At 43.1% G+C, this 19,675-nt stretch overlaps 1 protein-coding gene across 35 annotated transcripts in view; it reads left to right on the top strand.

Moving 5' to 3' along the window:
* SYNE1 (spectrin repeat containing nuclear envelope protein 1) overlaps positions 1 to 19,675 on the top strand; it is a 492,315-nt gene that overhangs the window by 460,229 nt on the left and 12,411 nt on the right. For 26 of the 35 annotated variants that reach the window (XM_060419830.1, XM_060419826.1, XM_060419828.1 and 23 more), the window contains 9 exons: positions 2,445 to 2,636; positions 3,583 to 3,913; positions 6,328 to 6,396; positions 8,147 to 8,289; positions 10,391 to 10,517; positions 11,264 to 11,475; positions 14,711 to 14,911; positions 16,332 to 16,460; positions 18,277 to 18,489. In XM_060419830.1, coding sequence (XP_060275813.1) covers positions 2,445 to 2,636; positions 3,583 to 3,913; positions 6,328 to 6,396; positions 8,147 to 8,289; positions 10,391 to 10,517; positions 11,264 to 11,475; positions 14,711 to 14,911; positions 16,332 to 16,460; positions 18,277 to 18,489 — 1,617 coding nt within the window. The remainder of the gene's footprint in view (positions 1 to 2,444; positions 2,637 to 3,582; positions 3,914 to 6,327; positions 6,397 to 8,146; positions 8,290 to 10,390; positions 10,518 to 11,263; positions 11,476 to 14,710; positions 14,912 to 16,331; positions 16,461 to 18,276; positions 18,490 to 19,675) is intronic. The other 9 variants (XM_060419834.1, XM_060419833.1, XM_060419832.1 and 6 more) reach the window with 1 other exon arrangement.

Raw genomic sequence — 19,675 nt, 5'->3', positions numbered from 1 at the left:
AAAGCTCAACATTCAGAAAATGAAGATCATGGCATCCGGTCTCATCACTTCATGGGAAATAGATGGGAAACAGCAGAAACAGTGTCGGACTTTATTTTGGGGGGTTCCAAGTTCACTTTCATGCATTGGAGAAGGAAATGGCAACCTACTCCAGTGTTCTTGCCTGGAGAATCCCAGGGACAGGGGAGCCTGGTGGGCTGTCGTCTATGGGGTCGCACAGAGTCGGACACGATTGAAGTGACTTAGCAGCAGCAGCAGCAAGATCACTGCAGATGGTGATTGCAGCCATGAAATTAAAAGACACTCACTCCTTGGAAGGAAAGTTATGACCAACCTAGATAACATATTAAAAAGCAGAGACATTACTTTGACAACAAAGGTCCATCTAGTCAACGCTATGGTTTTTCCAGTGGTCATGTGTGGATGTGAGACTTGGACTGAGAAGAAAGCTGAGCACCGAAGAATTGATGCTTTTGAACTGTGGTGTTGGAGAAGACTCTTGAGAGTCCCTTGGACTGCAAGGGGATCTAACCAGTCCATCCTAAAGGAGATCAGTCCTGGGTGTTCATTGGAAGGACTGATGCTGAGGCTGAAACTCCAATACGTTGGCCACCTCATGCAAAGAGTTGACTTATTGGAAAAGACCCTGATGCTGGGAGGGATTGTGGGCAGGAGGAGAAGGGGATGACAGAGGATGAGATGGCTGGATGGCATCACCGGCTCAATGGACATGAGTTTGGGTAAATTTTGGGAGTCGGTGATGGACAGGGAGGCCTGGCGTGCTGTGATTCATGGAGTCTCAAAGAGTCGGACATGACTGAGCTACTGAATTGAACTGATTGATAGGACCAGATGCCGTGATCTTAGTTTTTTGAATGTTGAATTTTAAGCCAGCTTTTTCACTCTCCTCTTTCACTTTCACTAACCTGAAATATCAGTAACACCTCAGATACACTGATGATACCACCCTTATGGCAAAAAGTGAATAGGAACTAAAGAGCCACTTGATGGAAGTGAAAAAAGAGAGTGAAGCGTTTTACCTGGCGAGGGATATATATTAGATATGAGGATTCCCTAAAAGGAAGATTGTTTAACATCTTGAATAATATGCAATGAAGCTTATGAAATTTTCAACCCAAGATAAGATAGGATATGTAGACTTTTTTTGTAAGAATTGTCATGTTGCCTTGGAGAAGAAAATGGCAACCCACTCCAGTATTCTTGCCTGGAAAATCCCATGGACAGACAGGCCTGGTGGGCTCCAGTGCAGGAGGTCACAAGAGTCGGACAGGACTTAGCAACTAAACCACCACTCATGGTGCCTGTGACTTTAAAGTTGTCATAATAAAACAAGGAAGTTACCTTTAATCCTGCTACTGCTAAGTCACTTCAGTCGTGTCCAACTCTGTGTGACCCCACAGACGGCAGCCCACCAGGCTCCCCCGTCCCTGGGATTCTCCAGGCAAGAATACTGGAGTGGGTTGCCATTTCCTTCTCCAGTGCATGAAAGTGAAAAGTGAAAGTGAAGTCGTTCAGTCGTATCTGACTCTCAGCACTAGATTCTTCGCTAGATTCGCAGAATAAAAAAATCATAAAATCATCCCGGCAGTCTGACCAGCCTCTCCATCCTTCCCCGTCACCTCAACTCTCCCAAGTTGTTTCACAGATAAATACCTATTTAAAAGCTTCAGCAGGAAATTTCTACGAAGTGGTAGTTGAATCTTTTCTTTCTGGATTCTGGCAGGGTCATAGCGTTTATAACCGCCCTCTTTCTCCCTTGGCAGTCTTTCTATTATTGGGCAATTTCAACTCTTCCAGAGTTTATTCTTGTGTTGAATTAAAATTTATCCCTTGAAACATGTTCCCTGAGGTTTAACTGTTTTGAATCATATAAAATAAGTCTGTGGAATCCAGAATTACCTGTTTTTTCAAATAATTACACTTTTTCCTTCTTCTGTCCTGAAATAGTCAAATCCTCTGAGAAGAATTTGTGATAATTGTGATTTGGATGGTTTTTCTTACTCATGTTTGAAATTTTAGAAAACCTAAAATTTAAATATTGAGTAGAATTGTTTAAAATGCTAAATTAATTTCAGTGGCTCTCTATTGCTTGCCATTACTTTTCATCAGGGACAACCAATGCTCTCAACTTTATGATGGGTTTGGATGTTTTTTCCTATGATTCTCTTACCCACACTGTCCATGGTGGTAAATTTTATTAGGCAAAGGTGCCTCTCTGGTCATGGAATTCTAATAATTCCATTTCTGCTTCCTGTTCTTATTTCAAAATTTTATGTCTTACTTTAGAAAGTAATAGCCTCTTGGCTTGTCTTTGTCTATGGTAAACTTAATATCCCCTACATGGTTTTTCTTAATATGTATCTTAGAGTTACCTCATGTTTGTGTGAGTAATGAAAAATTAACATGAGCGGTGTGCTCCCTAGGCCTTCCAGCAGGAAATCTCGTTGAACCACAATAAGATTGAGCAGATAATCGCCCAAGGAGAACAGCTGATAGAAAAGAGTGAGCCCTTGGATGCAGCCGTCATTGAGGAAGAGCTGGACGAGCTCCGACGTTACTGTCAGGAGGTCTTCGGGCGCGTGGACAGATACCATAAGAAACTGATGCGCCTGCCCGTACGTGACACTGTTTTTTCATGGTCATGAAATCTAAAGAGAATTAATAATGTGAGATCAAGTAGCATTGTTTAGTGGGTACTGGGCTCTAGAGCCAGAGTGCTTGGCTTCATATGGCTTGCCTTCGTTTCCTTAATGTAAACCTGGCTTAGTAACTGTACCTACCTCATAGAAAAGATTGCTTTGGGCATGGAATGAGTTTATATGTATATACATATAAACTGAACTGACATATATATATACACATATACATATATATATACACATACACATACATGCATTTAAAGAGCTTAGAAGAGTACTTGGCACATATCTTCCGTGGAAGATCAAGAAGCTTCTAGAGGAAACAAGGGGGTAAAGGTGAGCAGTGTTAAACAGTGGCTCAATTGATGTCGTTATTTAGCTGAATTTATTTTTCTTTTCCTTTTCCCTAATCACTACCACAATCATAGCTCATTGTCAAGATGTTATTATTAGAATATTTGTCATCTTCTGTGATAAAGTGTATTTTCTATCTGGAATATAAGGTGTAAAAGGACCAGGGTTTTGTGTAAAAGACTAGGGTTTTATCCGTGATTCCCTTTGGCTCCTGACCTGTGCCATTCAAGTACTTAACTGTGTTGCACGTTAGGTACTAAGTTATCTTAATTTACAGTCTATCCTATTTAATCTTCTGTCAAGTTTTTGATGTAGGTCTTAATATTATCTCCATTTTACCAGCGATAAAACTGAGAATTTACTAGATTCACATATAAGGCATTTTGAAAAGTGCTCAGAAGATACTTATTTATTATTCGATGATAGGAAGTTTAAAATTAACCCTACCAAGACAGGGATGTGGTCCAGCCTGGCTTGGGTGCTGGAGGTTGATGAGAGGCAGAGCACAGAGTGGGGAGGGGACCCGTTGACCGCTGCAGTAACAGGGCTGTCTTCGCCACGTTTCTAGCTCCCAGATGATGAGCACGACCTCTCTGACCGGGAGCTGGAACTGGATGAGGCTGGAGCTCTGTCGGACCTCCGCTGGCGGGACACCACGGACGGCGTGCTCTCCCCGCAGCCTTCCTCCAACCCCTCCCTCTCACTCGCCCAGCCCCTCCGGAGCGAGAGGTCTGGACGAGACACCCCCGCCAGTGTGGACTCCATCCCCCTGGAATGGGACCATGACTATGACCTCAGCCGTGACCTGGAGTCCGCCGTGTCCAGAACTCTGCCATCTGAGGACGAAGAGGGCCCAGAAGATAAAGATTTCTACCTCAGGGGAGCTGTTGGCTTATCAGGTAGGAAAGAGCTCCTCCTATGTGTATGCTAGCTTGAAAGAAAATACGAAAGAATGGATACTGTCCTGAAAACCCATAGGCTAAGCAGAATCATCTTCCTTCTCCCATCAGGGGAACTTGTACTCAATGGCATAATTGGATATTAACATGATTCACAAATGCAAAATTGATATGACCACTGATTTATCCCACATATGCTTATATTCTTACTATATGGCTGGCACTTTATAAGTACTGGAAATACACAGTTCCTTTTCTTTTCAAAGAGCTTACATTCTAGGGTGGTAGTGTGGTAGTGTGGAGATGGTTTATTCGCCAAGTCATGTCCAACTCATTTTGATCCCATGGACTGGAGCCCACCAGACTCCTGTGTCCATGGGATTCTCCAGGCAAGAATACTGGAGTGGGTTGCCATTTCCTACTCCAGGGGATCTTCCCAATCCAGGGGTCAAATCTATTTGCATCCCCTATTGCAGGCAAATTCTTTACTTCTGAGCTAGCAAGGAAGCCCTAACACTCTAGGGTGGAATACAGACAAATAAGAAACACTTGTGTGAAATATTTAGTGCTGGAGTAGCAGGGTACAGATGGTGATGTGAAAACAGAGCCCAGGGGTGGCTGAGCCAGAGCTTTGGAGAAAGGCTTTAGAGGAGAGACCTGTGCTGAGACCTGCAGGGTGAGTAGAAGTCAGTCAGGAGGATGTGACAGTGTCCAGAGGAGAGGACAGCCATCAGCCTCAGCACCTTCGGTCACCTGGAGTTTGTCTAGAATGACAGGGCTGCAGCTTGAGAGGTGGAGAGTGAGCGAAGAGGAGATGGAAAGGCAAACCAGGGCCTGGTCATATAGCAACCTGTTTACCATGAAAAGCAGTTTTACCGTGAAGACCCTGGACAGTCACAGCAGGGCTCTAAGGAGGGAGGCAATGGGATCTGATGTCTGTTTTCAAAGAACCTGTCTCAACAATATCTAGAGAAGGGCACATTGAGAAAAAGGCCAGATGGAATCACTTTACAGTCCAGGACGCAGACGTGATGATGGCCTGAACTAAGGAAGCAGCGCTGGGAATAGATGAAAGAGCTGTGAGAAATCATGAGACGGCTCCTGCATGACTGATGGCTGACTGGATTGCAGTTGAAGTGATTTTTTCTGGTGTGAGCATCTTGGTAAAAGACGCAGGTAGTCCTAGGCTCTGAGGACCATGAGTAGGAGAGAATGTTCTGGGTGGCTGTGGAGCCACGGGGTCAGGGTAGTGAGAGGTGGGAGGCAGTGAGTTCCTCTGTGCATGTCCTGAACTTGAGATGCTGAGGCCTATCCCACAGGAAAAAGCCAGCAGTGGATGGCTGCATGGGTCAGGAAACAGAAATGTAGATTAGATAGTTATCCGCATGTCAGTGGTCCTCAAGGAAAGGAAGGAGACCATACAGGAAGAGTGTACAAAGGGAAACAAGACAGATGAACCCTCAGGAAGCACGTGCAGTGAAGGGGTGGACAGAGAAAGAGGAGCATTTTAAGAAAGGTGAGTCTAAATAGAATAAATAACCAGAGGCCAATTTGTAGCCCTTATAAACGCACCTCACACATTTCCTAAAAGACAGTTTCTGCTTTTTCTTTGTGTGATGGTTCATATTTGGATTCCCAAGGGGCTGACACTATACAGAAAGAAAATGATTTCTCTCATTTCTATTTTGTTTTTACAGTGCAGCCTAATAGCTAAGCATTTTGCATCTAAAGCAGAAATACTCAATATGCAGTCCCTCAGCCACACGTGACAGCTGAGCACTGAAATGCGACTGTGCAGATGGGTACTTGCTGCGTCCAGTGCACTTACACAAATACACAGAATTCAAAGGCTTAGCACAGAGCAAGTGTGTCAAATATTGATAATAGTACTTATGTTGATTACATGTTATACTTTAGACTCATTGATTTAGTAAAATTAAGTATTGAATTTATTTTCATCCCTTGACTTGTCACTGTGGCCCTTAGACTCTTTAAAACAATGTATGCCATTTCTGTTGGACAGCACCGCTCTAGAACCTGTATGGATTGCAATTCCAGATATGCCACTACTAGCTATTGAAACTTGAATGAGTAACAATTCCCCTGGGCCTCAGTTTTTTTCATCAATAAAATGAGAATAACACTTCCACACACCCTGTAGGGTTTCTGTGAGGATAAACGAGTGCCCAGAACATCGCCTGGCTCATAAAACACTCTCCATCAATGAGAGCCTTTATTATGATTTATTTCAGGAACCCTTTGGTGGTCGGACTCAGACTTCTCTGTATGTTCAAGAATTATCGGCCCAGAATGATTAATTTCCTTTTTTCCCTCTAGGAAAGTTATTTTCTTGCCATCAGGGGATCCAGGTTTCCAGACCTTAGCTGTCAACTTAGACTGTGCTCTTTTTGCAGATGTAGTGATCCCTGAAAGTCCCGAGGCCTATGTTAAACTCACAGAAAGTGCAATCAGAAATTCCTCTGGTAGGCACCAAAGCCAAAGCAGACCTCCCCTGCTCACCTGTAACCAGCCTTCTCCTCTCCGAGCACCTTTACCTGCCCTCTCACAGCTCTGTGCCACAAGCATGTTAAGGCAGAACCTTCTTCTCTGACTGCCGTCTCAGAAACAGAAACCCAAACCACTTGGTTGATCCACACCAAGAGTAAAACTTCAGTGAAAGTGAAAATGTTGGTCGCTCAGTCATGTCCCACTCTTTGTGACCCCGTGGCCTATAGCCCGCTGGGCTCCTCTGTCCACGGAATTCTCCAGGCAAGAATACAGGAGTGGGTAGCCATTCCCTCCTCCAGGGAATCTTCCCTGGGTCTTCCCAGGGATCAAACCTGGGTCTCCCACATTGCAGGCAGATTCTTTACTGCCTGGGCCACCAGGGAAGCCCATAGCTTCAGTGAGCAAGTGCAATAAAGCAACCATTCAACTTGCGAAATGGTAGTCACTCTCACTAGGTATGAACTATGATGCCCATTAATGGCAGAAAATAGGAGATGGAAACACTAGTCTTAGCATTGGTGCTGTAGCTCCCTGCTTGGTTGTAACAGCTCTGACTTTATGACTTCAAGGAGGAATTGCAGACCCACCACTGGCTGGGGAGTCAGGACTCAGGGATTCTGTCCCAAGTTCCCTAGCTTCTAGGTGGAACTCCAGGCCCATTGTATCTTCCTGATCTCTGGGGGCCCATAAAAGACAAAGGGTGAATCAGGTATTCAGCTCCAAACAATTAGGCTCTCGCTGTAGACAAACTGTAGTCCAGAGTCTGTACTCTGGAGGACAATGGAGAGAACAGGGCTGGCCCCTGGTGACAGGTTGTTGACTCGTGAGATTATTAGTTCACACTTACATTTCTGCAGAAAAGCAAAAGAATGGGAAATAAAGTCTCATTACTAAACTGGTGACTACCTGAGTGGTTCCCAGTGAGAGACTTCTTCCAGGTGCATTTAGGCCTTCTTTCCAGAAGAGAGTTAATAAAGCTTACTAACATTTACTCTGCTTTCACCCTGTGCTAGCTTCACTCTGATGATCATATTCTTGTTGAGTTCAAAGACTGTACTGCACACGCACACACAAATTTCCAAAACAACGTCACGTCTCTCAAAGGAGGTAAGCCAGGAGTTCTAAGCTCTGAGTGAGAGCACACCTGGATGGAAATGCTACAGTTTTCGCTTTCTCCTGATTTTGTGTCAAGTTTCAGACAAAAGGAAGTCATTCCTAGCGTGGCTCCTCCACACATACCTTTTCTCAGCTCACGTGAAGTCTTGCCTTAGGTGGAGGATGCAGCCACCTGGGACTTCACGGGCACCATCTTCTACTGAGATGCAGAAAGGAAAATAAGATGGTGTGACTTTCTGTTTGATAAGTGACTGCAGAGAGAGCCTGAGACATAACTGACTCCCAGTTATTGGGCAGCAGAAGGGACCACCTGCAGTTTTGAGAATGGCCCTCCCTAACTCACAGCATGCAGATTTAAGAGAAAACAGACTCACAGGCTGTGAGAACCTACTGTGTGGCCCCCGGGGCAGCACCCAGTCAGCTCGGACTCCTGGTCAAGCACATTCATCAGTCTAGTCATTTGAACTCCTAACCCACCAACATTTCAGTACTAAATGTGCCTTACAATCACCCACACACTTGCCATCTCTCTGCTGCCCTGCCTGTAGCATTTCTTAACCATCCCCTCGAATGTCAAGCTTATCGAGATTCTCATGATTGGCGCTGCAGGGGACCGTGGTGCCTTGGAGTCACAGATCCGACAGCTGGGCAAAGCCTTGGATGACAGCCACTTTCAGATGCAGCAAACGGAGAATATCATCCATAGCAAAACGCCCACAGGACCAGAGCTAGACTCCGGCTACAGAGGCTACGTGAGTATCCGGGCCCTTCTTGATCCTCACACATACCTGGTGATCACAGCTGTGTGGCAAAGAACCATCTGTTTGTGGCATGAGGTCTGTGTCCGCTCTCCACATACCAAGCTGCCCTTGAACTCATAGGTGTGTGTGTGCGCAAAACAAAGCCCTGTTACCAAGTTACCTTTGGTGCAAAAGTGGTCTGTGCTCAGACCCCTATCTGCCTTAAGAACCAGCCTGTTCCTTTACACAGAGCTGAAAGTGAAAGTGTTAGTCAGCCAGTCAGTCAGTCGTGTCAGACTCTTTTTGACCCTGTGAACTGTAGCCCGCCAGGCTCCTCTGTCCATGGGATTCTCCAGGCAAGAATACTGGAGTGGGTAGCCATTCCCTTCTCCAGGGGATCTTCCTGATCCAGGGGATAGAATCCAGATCTCTTGTGAAATCTTTTCACAGATTGCTTTGGCCCCAGAAGGTGATTAGGCATTCTTTCAAATTCAGTTAATGATTTTCTGACCAAGGTTATGCTCGGAGCAGCAGATTTCAGCCGGTATATTGCTAACATGGAATGGGCTTAGTTCTTTTCCTGGGTGTCTTTTGAGTCACTTGATGATCCTGGGACTTTTTTATTCTCTTGTTTGTTCTCTCATTCTGGGGAAAGCAATTCTGACCAAGGAGATTTGGAGAGAAGATGACAAGAGATTGTGTGTATTACCAGTTCCATTTTTGAAGCTTTTTGTAAAGTATGTAATAGCTTTGCTCTGCTCAAGTTACTGACAGAATAACTTCCCAGAGAAATACTCAGAGAATTACCTGTTTTCTTACGCATACTTAAGCAAGAAGATTTGAAAGTAAATCTCTTCAAGGCCTTCTGTCATGTCTTTTCACACCCAAAAGACTGCCTTGTAAAAGGAAGGAAAAATTAATTTCCCTAAGCCTAATGACAATTCACACGTACTGCTTTTTTGAAACCAGGGGAGAGAACCTTTTATGTTGACGTTAACATCCTCACAGTCAAAGAAGAGTAATTAATTAATCATGACTTTACTTCCTGTTCAATTTGGCCTCTTATCCTGACTTCTATTATAGTGAAATCTCCTTTTTAAAAATATAATACAGTTTCACAATGAGTGTGCTGAAATCACTGAGATTGTACTTAACACCAATCAAAAGCAATCAAAGTAACTTAATAGCAACGTGATTTGGTAAAGGCTTTGAAAGAAAGCGTTATGATCAGTGTAGCAGGCGTGCCTTGAAGTGATTTTTTCCTTTAGTCTTTGAATATGTGCATGATATTAAATATGGAGTTGGAAGCTTTTCTTTTGATGTCAAAGTTTATTCCCTTAGTATCCATTAAGCATTGCTTAGATTTTCTCATGAAACAGCTGGTGTTAATATTGTTTTATTCTTTTAAGCATTTTAATTACTTAATGCAAATAGATGTCCCTGTGAGATTTGTGGTAATATCACTGTTCCCACACTTCAGTGTAAGAAAAAGGGAGCAGCTTGCCAAAGACAATATGTTATATTGCCAGCCGGGGGCTCTGAGTGTTAAATCCCAGATCGATTTAGTCTGTTTTGATTCATAAATTTTAAAAGAAATTGGGAGGACTTGTGCAAAACCATGTGTGCCAAGTGTATCTTCAAGGCATTGCTTTGTGTAAATATGAATGAGTCACATGTTTTAGAAGCATGTTTTTGAACTTGACTTTTTTGTTTCCAGCAGAGCAGCTCCTTTTTTTTTTTTTTTTTTTTTGGCTGTGCGGGGTCTTCATTGCTGCAGAGCCTTTTCTCTAGTTGTGGTGAACAGGGCTACTCTCTAGTTGGGGTGCAAGGGTTTCTCATTGTGGTGGCTTCTCTCGTGGAGTACAGACTCTAGAGCTGTAGACTCTGGGATCCTCCCAGACCAGAGATGAAACCCATGTCTCCTGAATCGGCAGGCAGATTCTTTACCACTGAGCCATCAGGGAAGCTAAGAGCAGCTTACTCTTTACAGAGAGGCAGCACTTAGCCACTGTCCTTTTTGAGGAACTCCAAAGATATTTTCCCCAGGATCTCTTGCACTCATGACAGCTTGAGACTTTTGTGACAAGGGAGCCTCTTTTCTGTGTCTAAACAGATGAAACTGCTGGGTGAATGCAGCGGCAGCATAGACTCAGTGAAAAGACTGGAACACAAGCTGACCGAGGAAGAGGACCATTTTCCTGGCTTTGTTAACTTGAATAGCACTGAAACCCAAACAGCTGGTGAGTGAGTTGTGCTCTATTCAGGACAGAGTGAAATAAAAGATCTCAGAACGCTTTGATGCCTCTGAGTTCCACTGTGTTGCTTACCTCAATCTATACAATTCTGTCCTGAGAACTTTCCTCCAGGTTACAGGGATCTCTGGGGACAGAACAAGAAGATGCAAAGTATCACAGTGGTTTTTCCCCCATGTCCCATTTATTTTGAAGCATCATCTTTGAATCACTAGTCAGGAATCTTCTACATACATGCCCAGTAGTCTCAGAGGTCTAATGCAGAAAGAAACTAAGAACTGAAAGTTATCTTCACCAGCTTTATTGTTGTTGTTGTTTTTAATATTTCTGTATGTATTCATTTTGGCTGCCCCAGGTCTTAGCTGCAGCATGCAGGATCTAGTTCCCTGACCAGGGATTGAACTCAGGCCACCCTGCACTGGGAGCAGGGAGTCCTAGCCACTAGACCACCAGGGAAGTCCTGATGTTCACTCACTTTAATGCTATCCCTTCATAAATCTCTTTACAGTGTTAAATCTTATGTAGCTTATTTTTTCTTCCCCATCATTGTTAAAAATTCAGATAGGAAAATTACAGCCGCTATACTGTTACTTACAGCTGACAGCAATAGGAATGCCCAGTGGCGTTACTTTCTTTTCTGTTTTAGAGTTGGCTCCCGTCGGTTTCAAGCATTTCCTAAACATTCCGCGTGGAGGAAAACCCCTCACTCTCATGTGCGTGTCCTGTCTTGCCAGGTGTGATTGACCGCTGGGAACTTATCCAGGCAGAGGCCCTGAGCAAGGAGCTGAGGATGAAACAGAAGCCCCAGAGGAGGCAGCAGTTGGACTCTGATCTGAATAGCGTTCTGACCTGGCTGCGGGAGACGGAGGGTGACCTGGAACAGCTTCAGCGCTTGCAGCTCAGCACCGACATCCAGTCCATCGCACTCCAAATCCAGAAGCTGAAGGTAGCTGCCCTCGGCCTTTCCCATGGCGCCAGACAGAAAGCAGCCCCATGGAATGCCCAGTCAGATGAAAAAAACCAGCCCTGGCTGTTACACACTCACATAGCAGTGGGCCAGTGGTTGGTGGAAATGGACACGAATGTTTCCCCAGCCATCCCGAGTCAGAGTGTTCCTAGGAAGGCTTGGAAGGGTTAAGAGCTGGATTTAATTGCAGAACCAGCCCCATAAAAATGTGTGTGTGTCTTAGTTGCTCAGTCACATCCAACTCTTTGAGACCTCATGGGCTGTAGCCCACAGGCTCCTCTGTCTGTGGAATTTTCCAGGAAAGAATACTGGAGTGGGTGGGTAGCCATTCCCTTCTCCAGGGGATTGTCCGACCCAGGGATCCAATGCGTGTCTCCTGCATTGCAGGCGGATTCTTTACCATCTGAGCCACCAGGGAAGCCCCTCATGAAAATAATTATGATTTAATAACCAGTTAAAATTGCGTAAAACCTCCAGGTACCTCTGGGACCTAGTTAACGTCTTTTAAGGCAAACACAGCTATGGCCAGGGTCCTACAAGTCTTATCTAGAGCTGGAGAGGAAGCCTCTCCTAGATGGTATACATGTGAGTTTGTGGAGACCTAAGGAAGCTACTTGTCATCTTGGAATCAGCAGAACTTCTGAACTAGATTATGATAGTGGCAGAAGCAATTTTCAGTGTAATGAATCCAACTAAACAAAACCTGTGGAGTAATCCTGCTAAAACACCTGACATTTCCATTTGCTTTTGACCTTGTTGGGTGTAGTACAGAAGATAACCTTCTCTAACTCCCTCTCTAGATCTTAAAAATCCTCCTCAGCCCAGCTATTGAGATGCATGTGTGGAGACTTTTGTAAGCATACTATGGATGGAGAGCTCAGTGTCTTCTTAATAGCTCTCTTGGTCCTGCCTTTTTGTTTGGAGAACGTCAAGCTGTACTCTTCTTCAGATGTAGCTACTGGGCCCTCTAGACTCAAGGATTAAGCAAAGCACACTGCCTTTGTGTCTCCCTGGTTTCTGTGTATGCTGGTTTTCTTTGGGGCTGATGTCTTTCTGCCTTGTTTTAGCTGTTATTTTGTTTTAAATTTTCAAACAATGAAATGAGTCTTCCCGACCACTGCTCAGACTTCTTATAGAGTAGCCTGTGTACCAGCTCCATCAATTTCAAGATGAAGTATCAGATGGGAGATGCAATTTATATTCTCTGGATTACATTTTTTTTTTTTAAGAGTGCTTAAATTTCATGAGTGTCTCTCCAGGAAAATGTAAGGCAGTGTTGCATTATAATCAGTTCCTTAAAAGGTTGATGAAGCAAACACTGGCCAGAATCTGAGGCCTAAGTGAGATCAGAGTGGAAAAATTGAGACCTTGAAAGTCTCCCTTCTTAATAAGAAAAAGCCACCCTCTTATTCATCCCTCCTCTATATTTCCTGTCTGTTTCCTGAGGATAAATATGTGGAATAACCTAGTACTTTCTACAATATTTGTAGATTTTTATGCTGTTTCTGTGGTTGACTCTATATCATGGCATGTTAAGAATCCGCTTAAAAGTGAAAATTAAGACAAGTTGGAAACATAACAAATGGTGAGAATTATACGAAAATGTAGCCTGGGTAGATGTGATCTATAGGGTCACTAACTCTACTTTGATCTGGGAACATTTAAACAGTACCAAGATATTCAGTGATTAATGTATAACCTTGTACTCAAGTTCTTGAAATTTAGTTCTAGATTTTGGGGAAATACACACAGTAACACATCAGTCACCCATTTGTTTTTTTTTTTTTTTTTTTGTGAAACCAAGCTAAATTTGTTAGCTGATGAAATACTATTTATTCTCTTTATCATCTCAAAAAATCTGGCCTGTGGCAAAGGCAGTGTTCTCAGGCTGTGGACCACTGACTGTCAGTGCCTGTGAAGTCAGAACAGCTGGAGGCCAGGGCCTAGGAATCTGCTTTCTTACCAAGCGGCACGTTTCATACCTATGTGTACAACGTTGAGCAGCATTGTTTTCAGCAGCTAAGTCATGTCTGCTTCTTTGCAGAAGCAGACCCCATGGACTGCAGCACGCCAGGCTTCCCTGTCCTCACTATTTCCCAGAGTTTGCTCAAACTCATGTCCGTTGAGTCTATGATGCCATCCAGCCATCTTATCCTCTGTCACCCTCTTCTCCTCTTGCCCTCAATCCTTCTCAGTCTTTTCCAGTGAGTTGGCTCTTAGCATCAGGTGGCCAAAGTATTGGAGCTTCAACTTCAGCATCAGTCCTTTCAATGAATATTCAGGGTTGATTTCTTTTAGGATTAACTGGTTTGATCTCCTTGCAGTCCAAGGGACTCTCTAGAGTCTTCTCCAGTACCACAATTCAAAAGCATCAGTTCTTTAGCACTCAGACTTCTTTATAGTTCAACTCTCACATCCATACCGGACTACTGGAAAAACCATAGCTTTGACTATATGGACCTTTGTTGGCAAAGTGATATCTCTGCTTTTTAATATGTTGTCTAGGTTTGCTATAGCTTTCCTTCCAAGGAGCAAGTGTCTTTTAATTTCATGGCTGCAGTCACTGTCCACAGTGATATTCGAGCCCAGTGAGTAGCATTAGTCTACTGAAATGCAATTTGTATGCTGGAACTAAGAGCACATTTCCTGCTGCTCAGAACTGTTGGACGATGCTGTGTTTGGTTTGTTTTGGTTGGTTTGTTGTTGGACTCCCATGATAGGGGCTGAGTTCATCGTACTCTTTAGTTCACTGCCCAGGATCATCTTTGCTTCCTGCAAAGTTCCTTTTTTTATTTATCTATCCCTTTTCTCCCACTGTTTCTTAATCCCCATTCCTCAAACCCATAGCAACCATTCCAAAATTTTAATCTTCTTTTTTCACATGTATTCCTGAAAAATGTGGATTCGTGTGTGCACAATGTACTTTAAATTGCCTAAGTGCTGTTCTGTAACCTATAGCAATCTGTTTATGACTCTTTCACTTACAACTATATCTTCTTAAGACCTGTTTATGTCAGTAAGTCTATATCTGATACAGTTCTTTTAGCTCCAGTGTGTTCCCCAGTGGTGTATACCTTAGCCATTTTGCTAAGGCCAGTGTTAATTAACGGATCTTTTGAATTTGGGTGAAGCATTTCCAGAGGTCTCAGACTACATCTCTTTAACGTTTTTATTGTTGTTTTCCGTGTTTGATTGTTCTCCTTTCTCTTTGCAGGAGCTCCAGAAAGCTGTGGACCAGCGCAAAGCCATCATCCTCTCCATCCATCTGTGCAGCTCTGAGTTCACTCAGACTGGCCAGGAGGAGAGCCAGGATCTTCAGGATCGCTTGTCCCAGATGAACGGGCGGTGGGACCGTGTGTGCTCCCTGCTGGAGGAGTGGCGGGGTCTTCTCCAGGATGCACTCATGCAATGCCAGGTCTGTGGGTCTTTGGGCAGGCCACATTCCAGAATCCAATATTTCCAGTGCAGCTGAGTCTGTGACTCAATTTATCAAGATCACTAGAGGGATGCAGTTACTTCCCAAAGTCAGTATTCATGTGAGATAACTTTGTGCCCAGTTTTCATTTTACTGGAGAATGTGTCCATATGACCCAGAGTTGAAAAACCCCATCTCCTTTAGAATTTGCAAGAGACTATTCCCATCAATTTATCTGAGCCTCACCATTCCTCCTTTGACTCATTCATTTATTTGTTCAACAATATTTTCTGAGCACATTAGGAGACATCCAAGTGAGCATTACATATATTTACCCATTCATCCAGACCACAGTTACTTGCCTAGTGTTTACAGACATGACAGACTCTGCACCAAGTAGGCAGGATACAGCCCAGCCTTTGCTTTTGCTGGGGAAGATGGGACAACAAAAATGCAAATAAATGCTTAACCAAGCTACTTCCAGATGATGATAAGGGTAACCGAATGAAAGCACTTTGGAATGGTGAGAAGGGAGGTTGTATGAATGTGTGAGCTGATACTGGAAGGATGTTGCCAGGAAGGAGGTCAAGCAAGTGGCAAGTCTCAGAAGCAGGAAAGGGCTTAGCATCTTCAAGGGCAGAGGAGGCCGGTGTGATCGGAGACGAATGGCCAAGAAAGATCCAGGAGGTGGTCAGGAGACAGATCATGCAGGGCTTTGTGGGCAGGGCCAGGAGTTTGGGTTGTAATCTGAGAAGGATGGGAAGCCTGTATTCCAGGATTGTAGGTGCCTCCGAGAGTAATGGCTGCTTGAAAGCAGGTACCCAAGCTGTGGTTTCCCCCATCTCTAGTTTAGCGTCTCCCACCATGGAGATCTTCCATAACCATACCTTGATTAAATGAACACATGGATGTGGAGAGAAGGGATTGAATTTAAGCCTTCAAAGATGGAAAGATTTGGGGGCATCCCTGGTGGTCCAGTGGCCAAGACTCCGCGCTCCTAGTCCAGGGGTCCTGGGTTCAATCCCTAGTCAGTGAGCTACATCTCATATGCCACAACTAAGACCCAGCACAGCCAAATAAATAAATATATTTTTTTTAATGTTGGAAAAATTTGAACACAGGAGGAAGAGAAAGGAGGAGAGTTCTTGTCTCTAATCTGTGTTAGAGCCCTAGGAATTCAGTATTTGATGCCGGTTTTCCTTATGTCTAATTTTTCCCTAGAGTAATATATTAGATGCTTTTTGGTAAGAACTTGAACTCAGATAATTACAATAACTTCAGTGCCTTGCTTAGAAAGGAGTTGTATATAAGATCTGAAAATCAATGGTAGGAATTGTAATACATGGATATTTAAGCTGTGAGAGAAAGAAAAGTGTCTCATTCAAGATGATTTTATGCTCCATTTTTTTTCCCCCCATAGGATTTTCATGAAATGAGTCACAGTTTGCTTCTTATGCTGGAGAACATTGACAGAAGGAAAAATGAAATTGTCCCCATTGATTCTAACCTTGATGCAGAAATACTTCAGGACCATCACAAACAGCTTAAGGTGAGATGTGTGGACTTGGACAGCCTCTGCTTATGTTATAGATGGTTCTACTTGTTTACCTTTTATGTTGTAGTCTCCTAGTCTTTCTTTACCCCTCATGACTTCTCATCTCCGTGAAGCAAGCATGTGCATAGAAGATGGCATATGCTTGCTTTAGAATCTCGTTCTAAAGCCATTGCTCATCTAAAAATCTGTCTTCATCTTTTTCTTTAGCTAATTTTTTAATAGACTTTTGTAAAAAGGTTTTTTTCTGAGACTTTTTTAAAGTCTTAATTGAATTTGTTACAATCTTGCTTCTGTTTAATGTTTTTGGTTTTTTGGCCACGAGGCATGTGGAATCTTAGCACCCTGACCAGGAATCAAACCCACATCCCCTGCATTGCAAGGCAAAGTCTTAACTGCTGTACCACCAGGAAAGTCCTCAGATGGTCTTCATCTTAATTAGCCTGTTTTTATCAAGGCAGCTCTATGCTTATTTTCAATTTATTTCTAATTTAAACTTTATACATTGAATCTATGTCCCAAGACTATTTTGGATAACTGATAATAAAAGGACATTAAATCTATTAAAATAGAGAATCTATTAAAATAGAGAATCTATTAAAATAGAGACCATTAAGGATGCTTAAGAATTAAGTATGTAGATTCAACCTCAGCATCAAGTTTTCTGAAATCTAAGACAAGGGAAACATGGTAAGTTAAACGATTTTCATTACCTAACAAAAAGGAAATATACTAGTTCTCAAGGAATAGGAAACTTCTTCTAGTACTAAATTCAAAAGGATATTTGCAAGATTTTTGTGTAGATTCTTATGCAAAGAACTTCAGACAATATAATGTGCCATATACTTAAGTGATTTTATGGAAGATAAGGAAGCATATTTGAGTTCCATTAGGAGAAAATAATTTTCACTTTGTCACTTTCTGTATTTTTAAAATGTTATTTCTTAACATTTAACACAGTGACCTAACCAACAGAATTGGCAGCTTTTAGTTCAGTACTATAAAGGTCTTAGAAACCCAGAGGAAATAGCTGTGCAGCTACATTTTTACCAGATTTTTGACCTCAGACCGTAAGTTGTGAGTGATGAATCACCCATATACCTTTTTAAGAATCTCAAATAGATATCAGAGTATACCTCAACCAAGCTGTTTTTCTGCATTTATATGTTTTACTTTTCTTTTTAAATGACTATTTTATGTCTCATTTGCATAATACTTTATATTTTAAATAATTTGGCATACATTCACCAATATGCACCTTCCAGTAATACTGTGGACCAGGCAGGAATTAATGTCACCGTTTTACCTAAAGGAAATCAACCCTGAATACTCATTGGAAGGACTGATGATGAAGCTGAAGCTCAAATATTTTGGCCACCTGACTTGAAGAGCCAACTGATTGGGAAAGAGACCAATGCTAGGAAAGATTGAGGGCAGGAGGAGAAGGGGGTGGCAGAAGATGAGACCATTAGATAGCATCACTGGCTCAATAGACAAACTCCAGGAGATAGTGAAGGACAGGGGCGCCTGGCATGTTGCAGTCCGTGGGGTCGCAAAGAGTTGGGCTTACTGACTGAAAAACAACCACCACCAAATGAGAAAACAGATCAGAAAGGTTCAAGGATTTTATAGGATGCTTTTTGGGAGAGGTAGGATTAGGTCCCTGCTTCCCAAAGGCCATGGCTGCTATATCCTTCCTTGTGTGATGCTTGGGTATAATTGTCCACTGAGTTAAAGTGATGTCATCCTGCACATGGGGACTTTCTCCAAGTATCAAAAATTCTTAGAAAAATATTTTTTATTATATTCTTAGCAAATAAGGCATGAGCTGTTGGAATCTCAACTCAAAGTGGCCTCACTGCAAGACATGTCTTGCCAACTGTTGGTGAATGCTGAAGGCACAGACTGTTTAGAAGCCAAAGAAAAAGTCCACGTGATTGGAAATCGACTCAAACTTCTCTTGAAGGAGGTCAGTCGTCATATCAAGGAGCTGGAGAAGTTATTAGACATGTCAAGCAGTCAGCAGGTAAGCTCTCAACAGTCATCATTGTGTCGAATTTCCTGCAGGAGACCAAACAAGCACCATCTTTATCCATTTCAGAAAGACTCTGAATGGAGCACTTGTCAGAATAGAGTGTCTTTTCTTTCAATCACTGCTCTTACAAATCTGTCTCAAAATAAAAAAGCGACTCGAAAACTTTCGTTAACAGGATACTACGTTTGATTCTGTTACATCCAAAAATCCTCTTGGAACTGTTACTGCTGACCCTGTTAGCACCATTATCATGGCATTTTATTTTACCCAGTTTATTTAAGAATGCATGTGCTTTCAGTAATACAGCAAGACGAGGTCACAAGCAACTGGCGCATGTGAGTTTCATATTCAGACCTTAGAAGGCATGAACTCGCCAGACACAGATGACAGTTAAGTCATCAGAAGTGTTCTCTACGAGCTTTTATTTATCTATTTACTTGTTTGTTTATCTCTTTATTTATTGGTGAATCCACTGCATCATATTAATATTGTTGGTTTTAAGAAATGCTTTCACAGGTAAGACTTCAGACATTCACTTGTGAAATCCTGTCATGAACACACAGACACGCTGCAGGCAACAGAACTATCTACTCCCAGTAACAGCAGGTGCCAGAAACAGTACAGTCTCTCTGATGCTAAAAGGGGTGGCTCTTGGATGACCGATGTGCTGTCTCTCCAGCCTGACCACCCTGCAGCTCTAAGGCAGATTCCATCACCCACTTCACGTCAGTGCATTCCCGTCACTGAGAAATAATAAAGCTTCAGTTCAGTTCAGTCGCTCAGTTGTGTCCGATTCTTTGCGACCCCATGAATCGCAGCACGCCAGGCCTCCCTGTCCATCACCATCTCCCAGAGTTTAACCCAAACTCACATCCATCAAGTCGGTGATGCCATCCAGCCATCTCATCCTCTGTCATCCCCTTCTTCTCCTGCCCCCAGTCCCTCCCAGCATCAGGGTCTTTTCCAATGAGTCAACTCTTCGCATGAAGTAGCCAAAAGTATTGGAGTTTCAGCTTTAGCATCAGTCCTTCCAATGAACACCCAGGACTGATCTCCTTTAGGATGGACTGGTTGGATCTCCTTGCAGTCCAAGGGATTCTCAAGAGTCTTCACCAACACCACAGTTCAAAAGCATCAATTCTTTGGTGCCCAACTTCCTTCATAGTCCAACTTTCAC

Source organism: Ovis aries, chromosome 8, assembly GCF_016772045.2.
Source record: "Ovis aries strain OAR_USU_Benz2616 breed Rambouillet chromosome 8, ARS-UI_Ramb_v3.0, whole genome shotgun sequence".
NCBI lineage: Eukaryota > Metazoa > Chordata > Mammalia > Artiodactyla > Bovidae > Ovis > Ovis aries.
The sequence above is the reverse complement of the archived record's forward strand: the minus strand, read 5'-3'. Positions and strand labels throughout refer to the sequence as shown.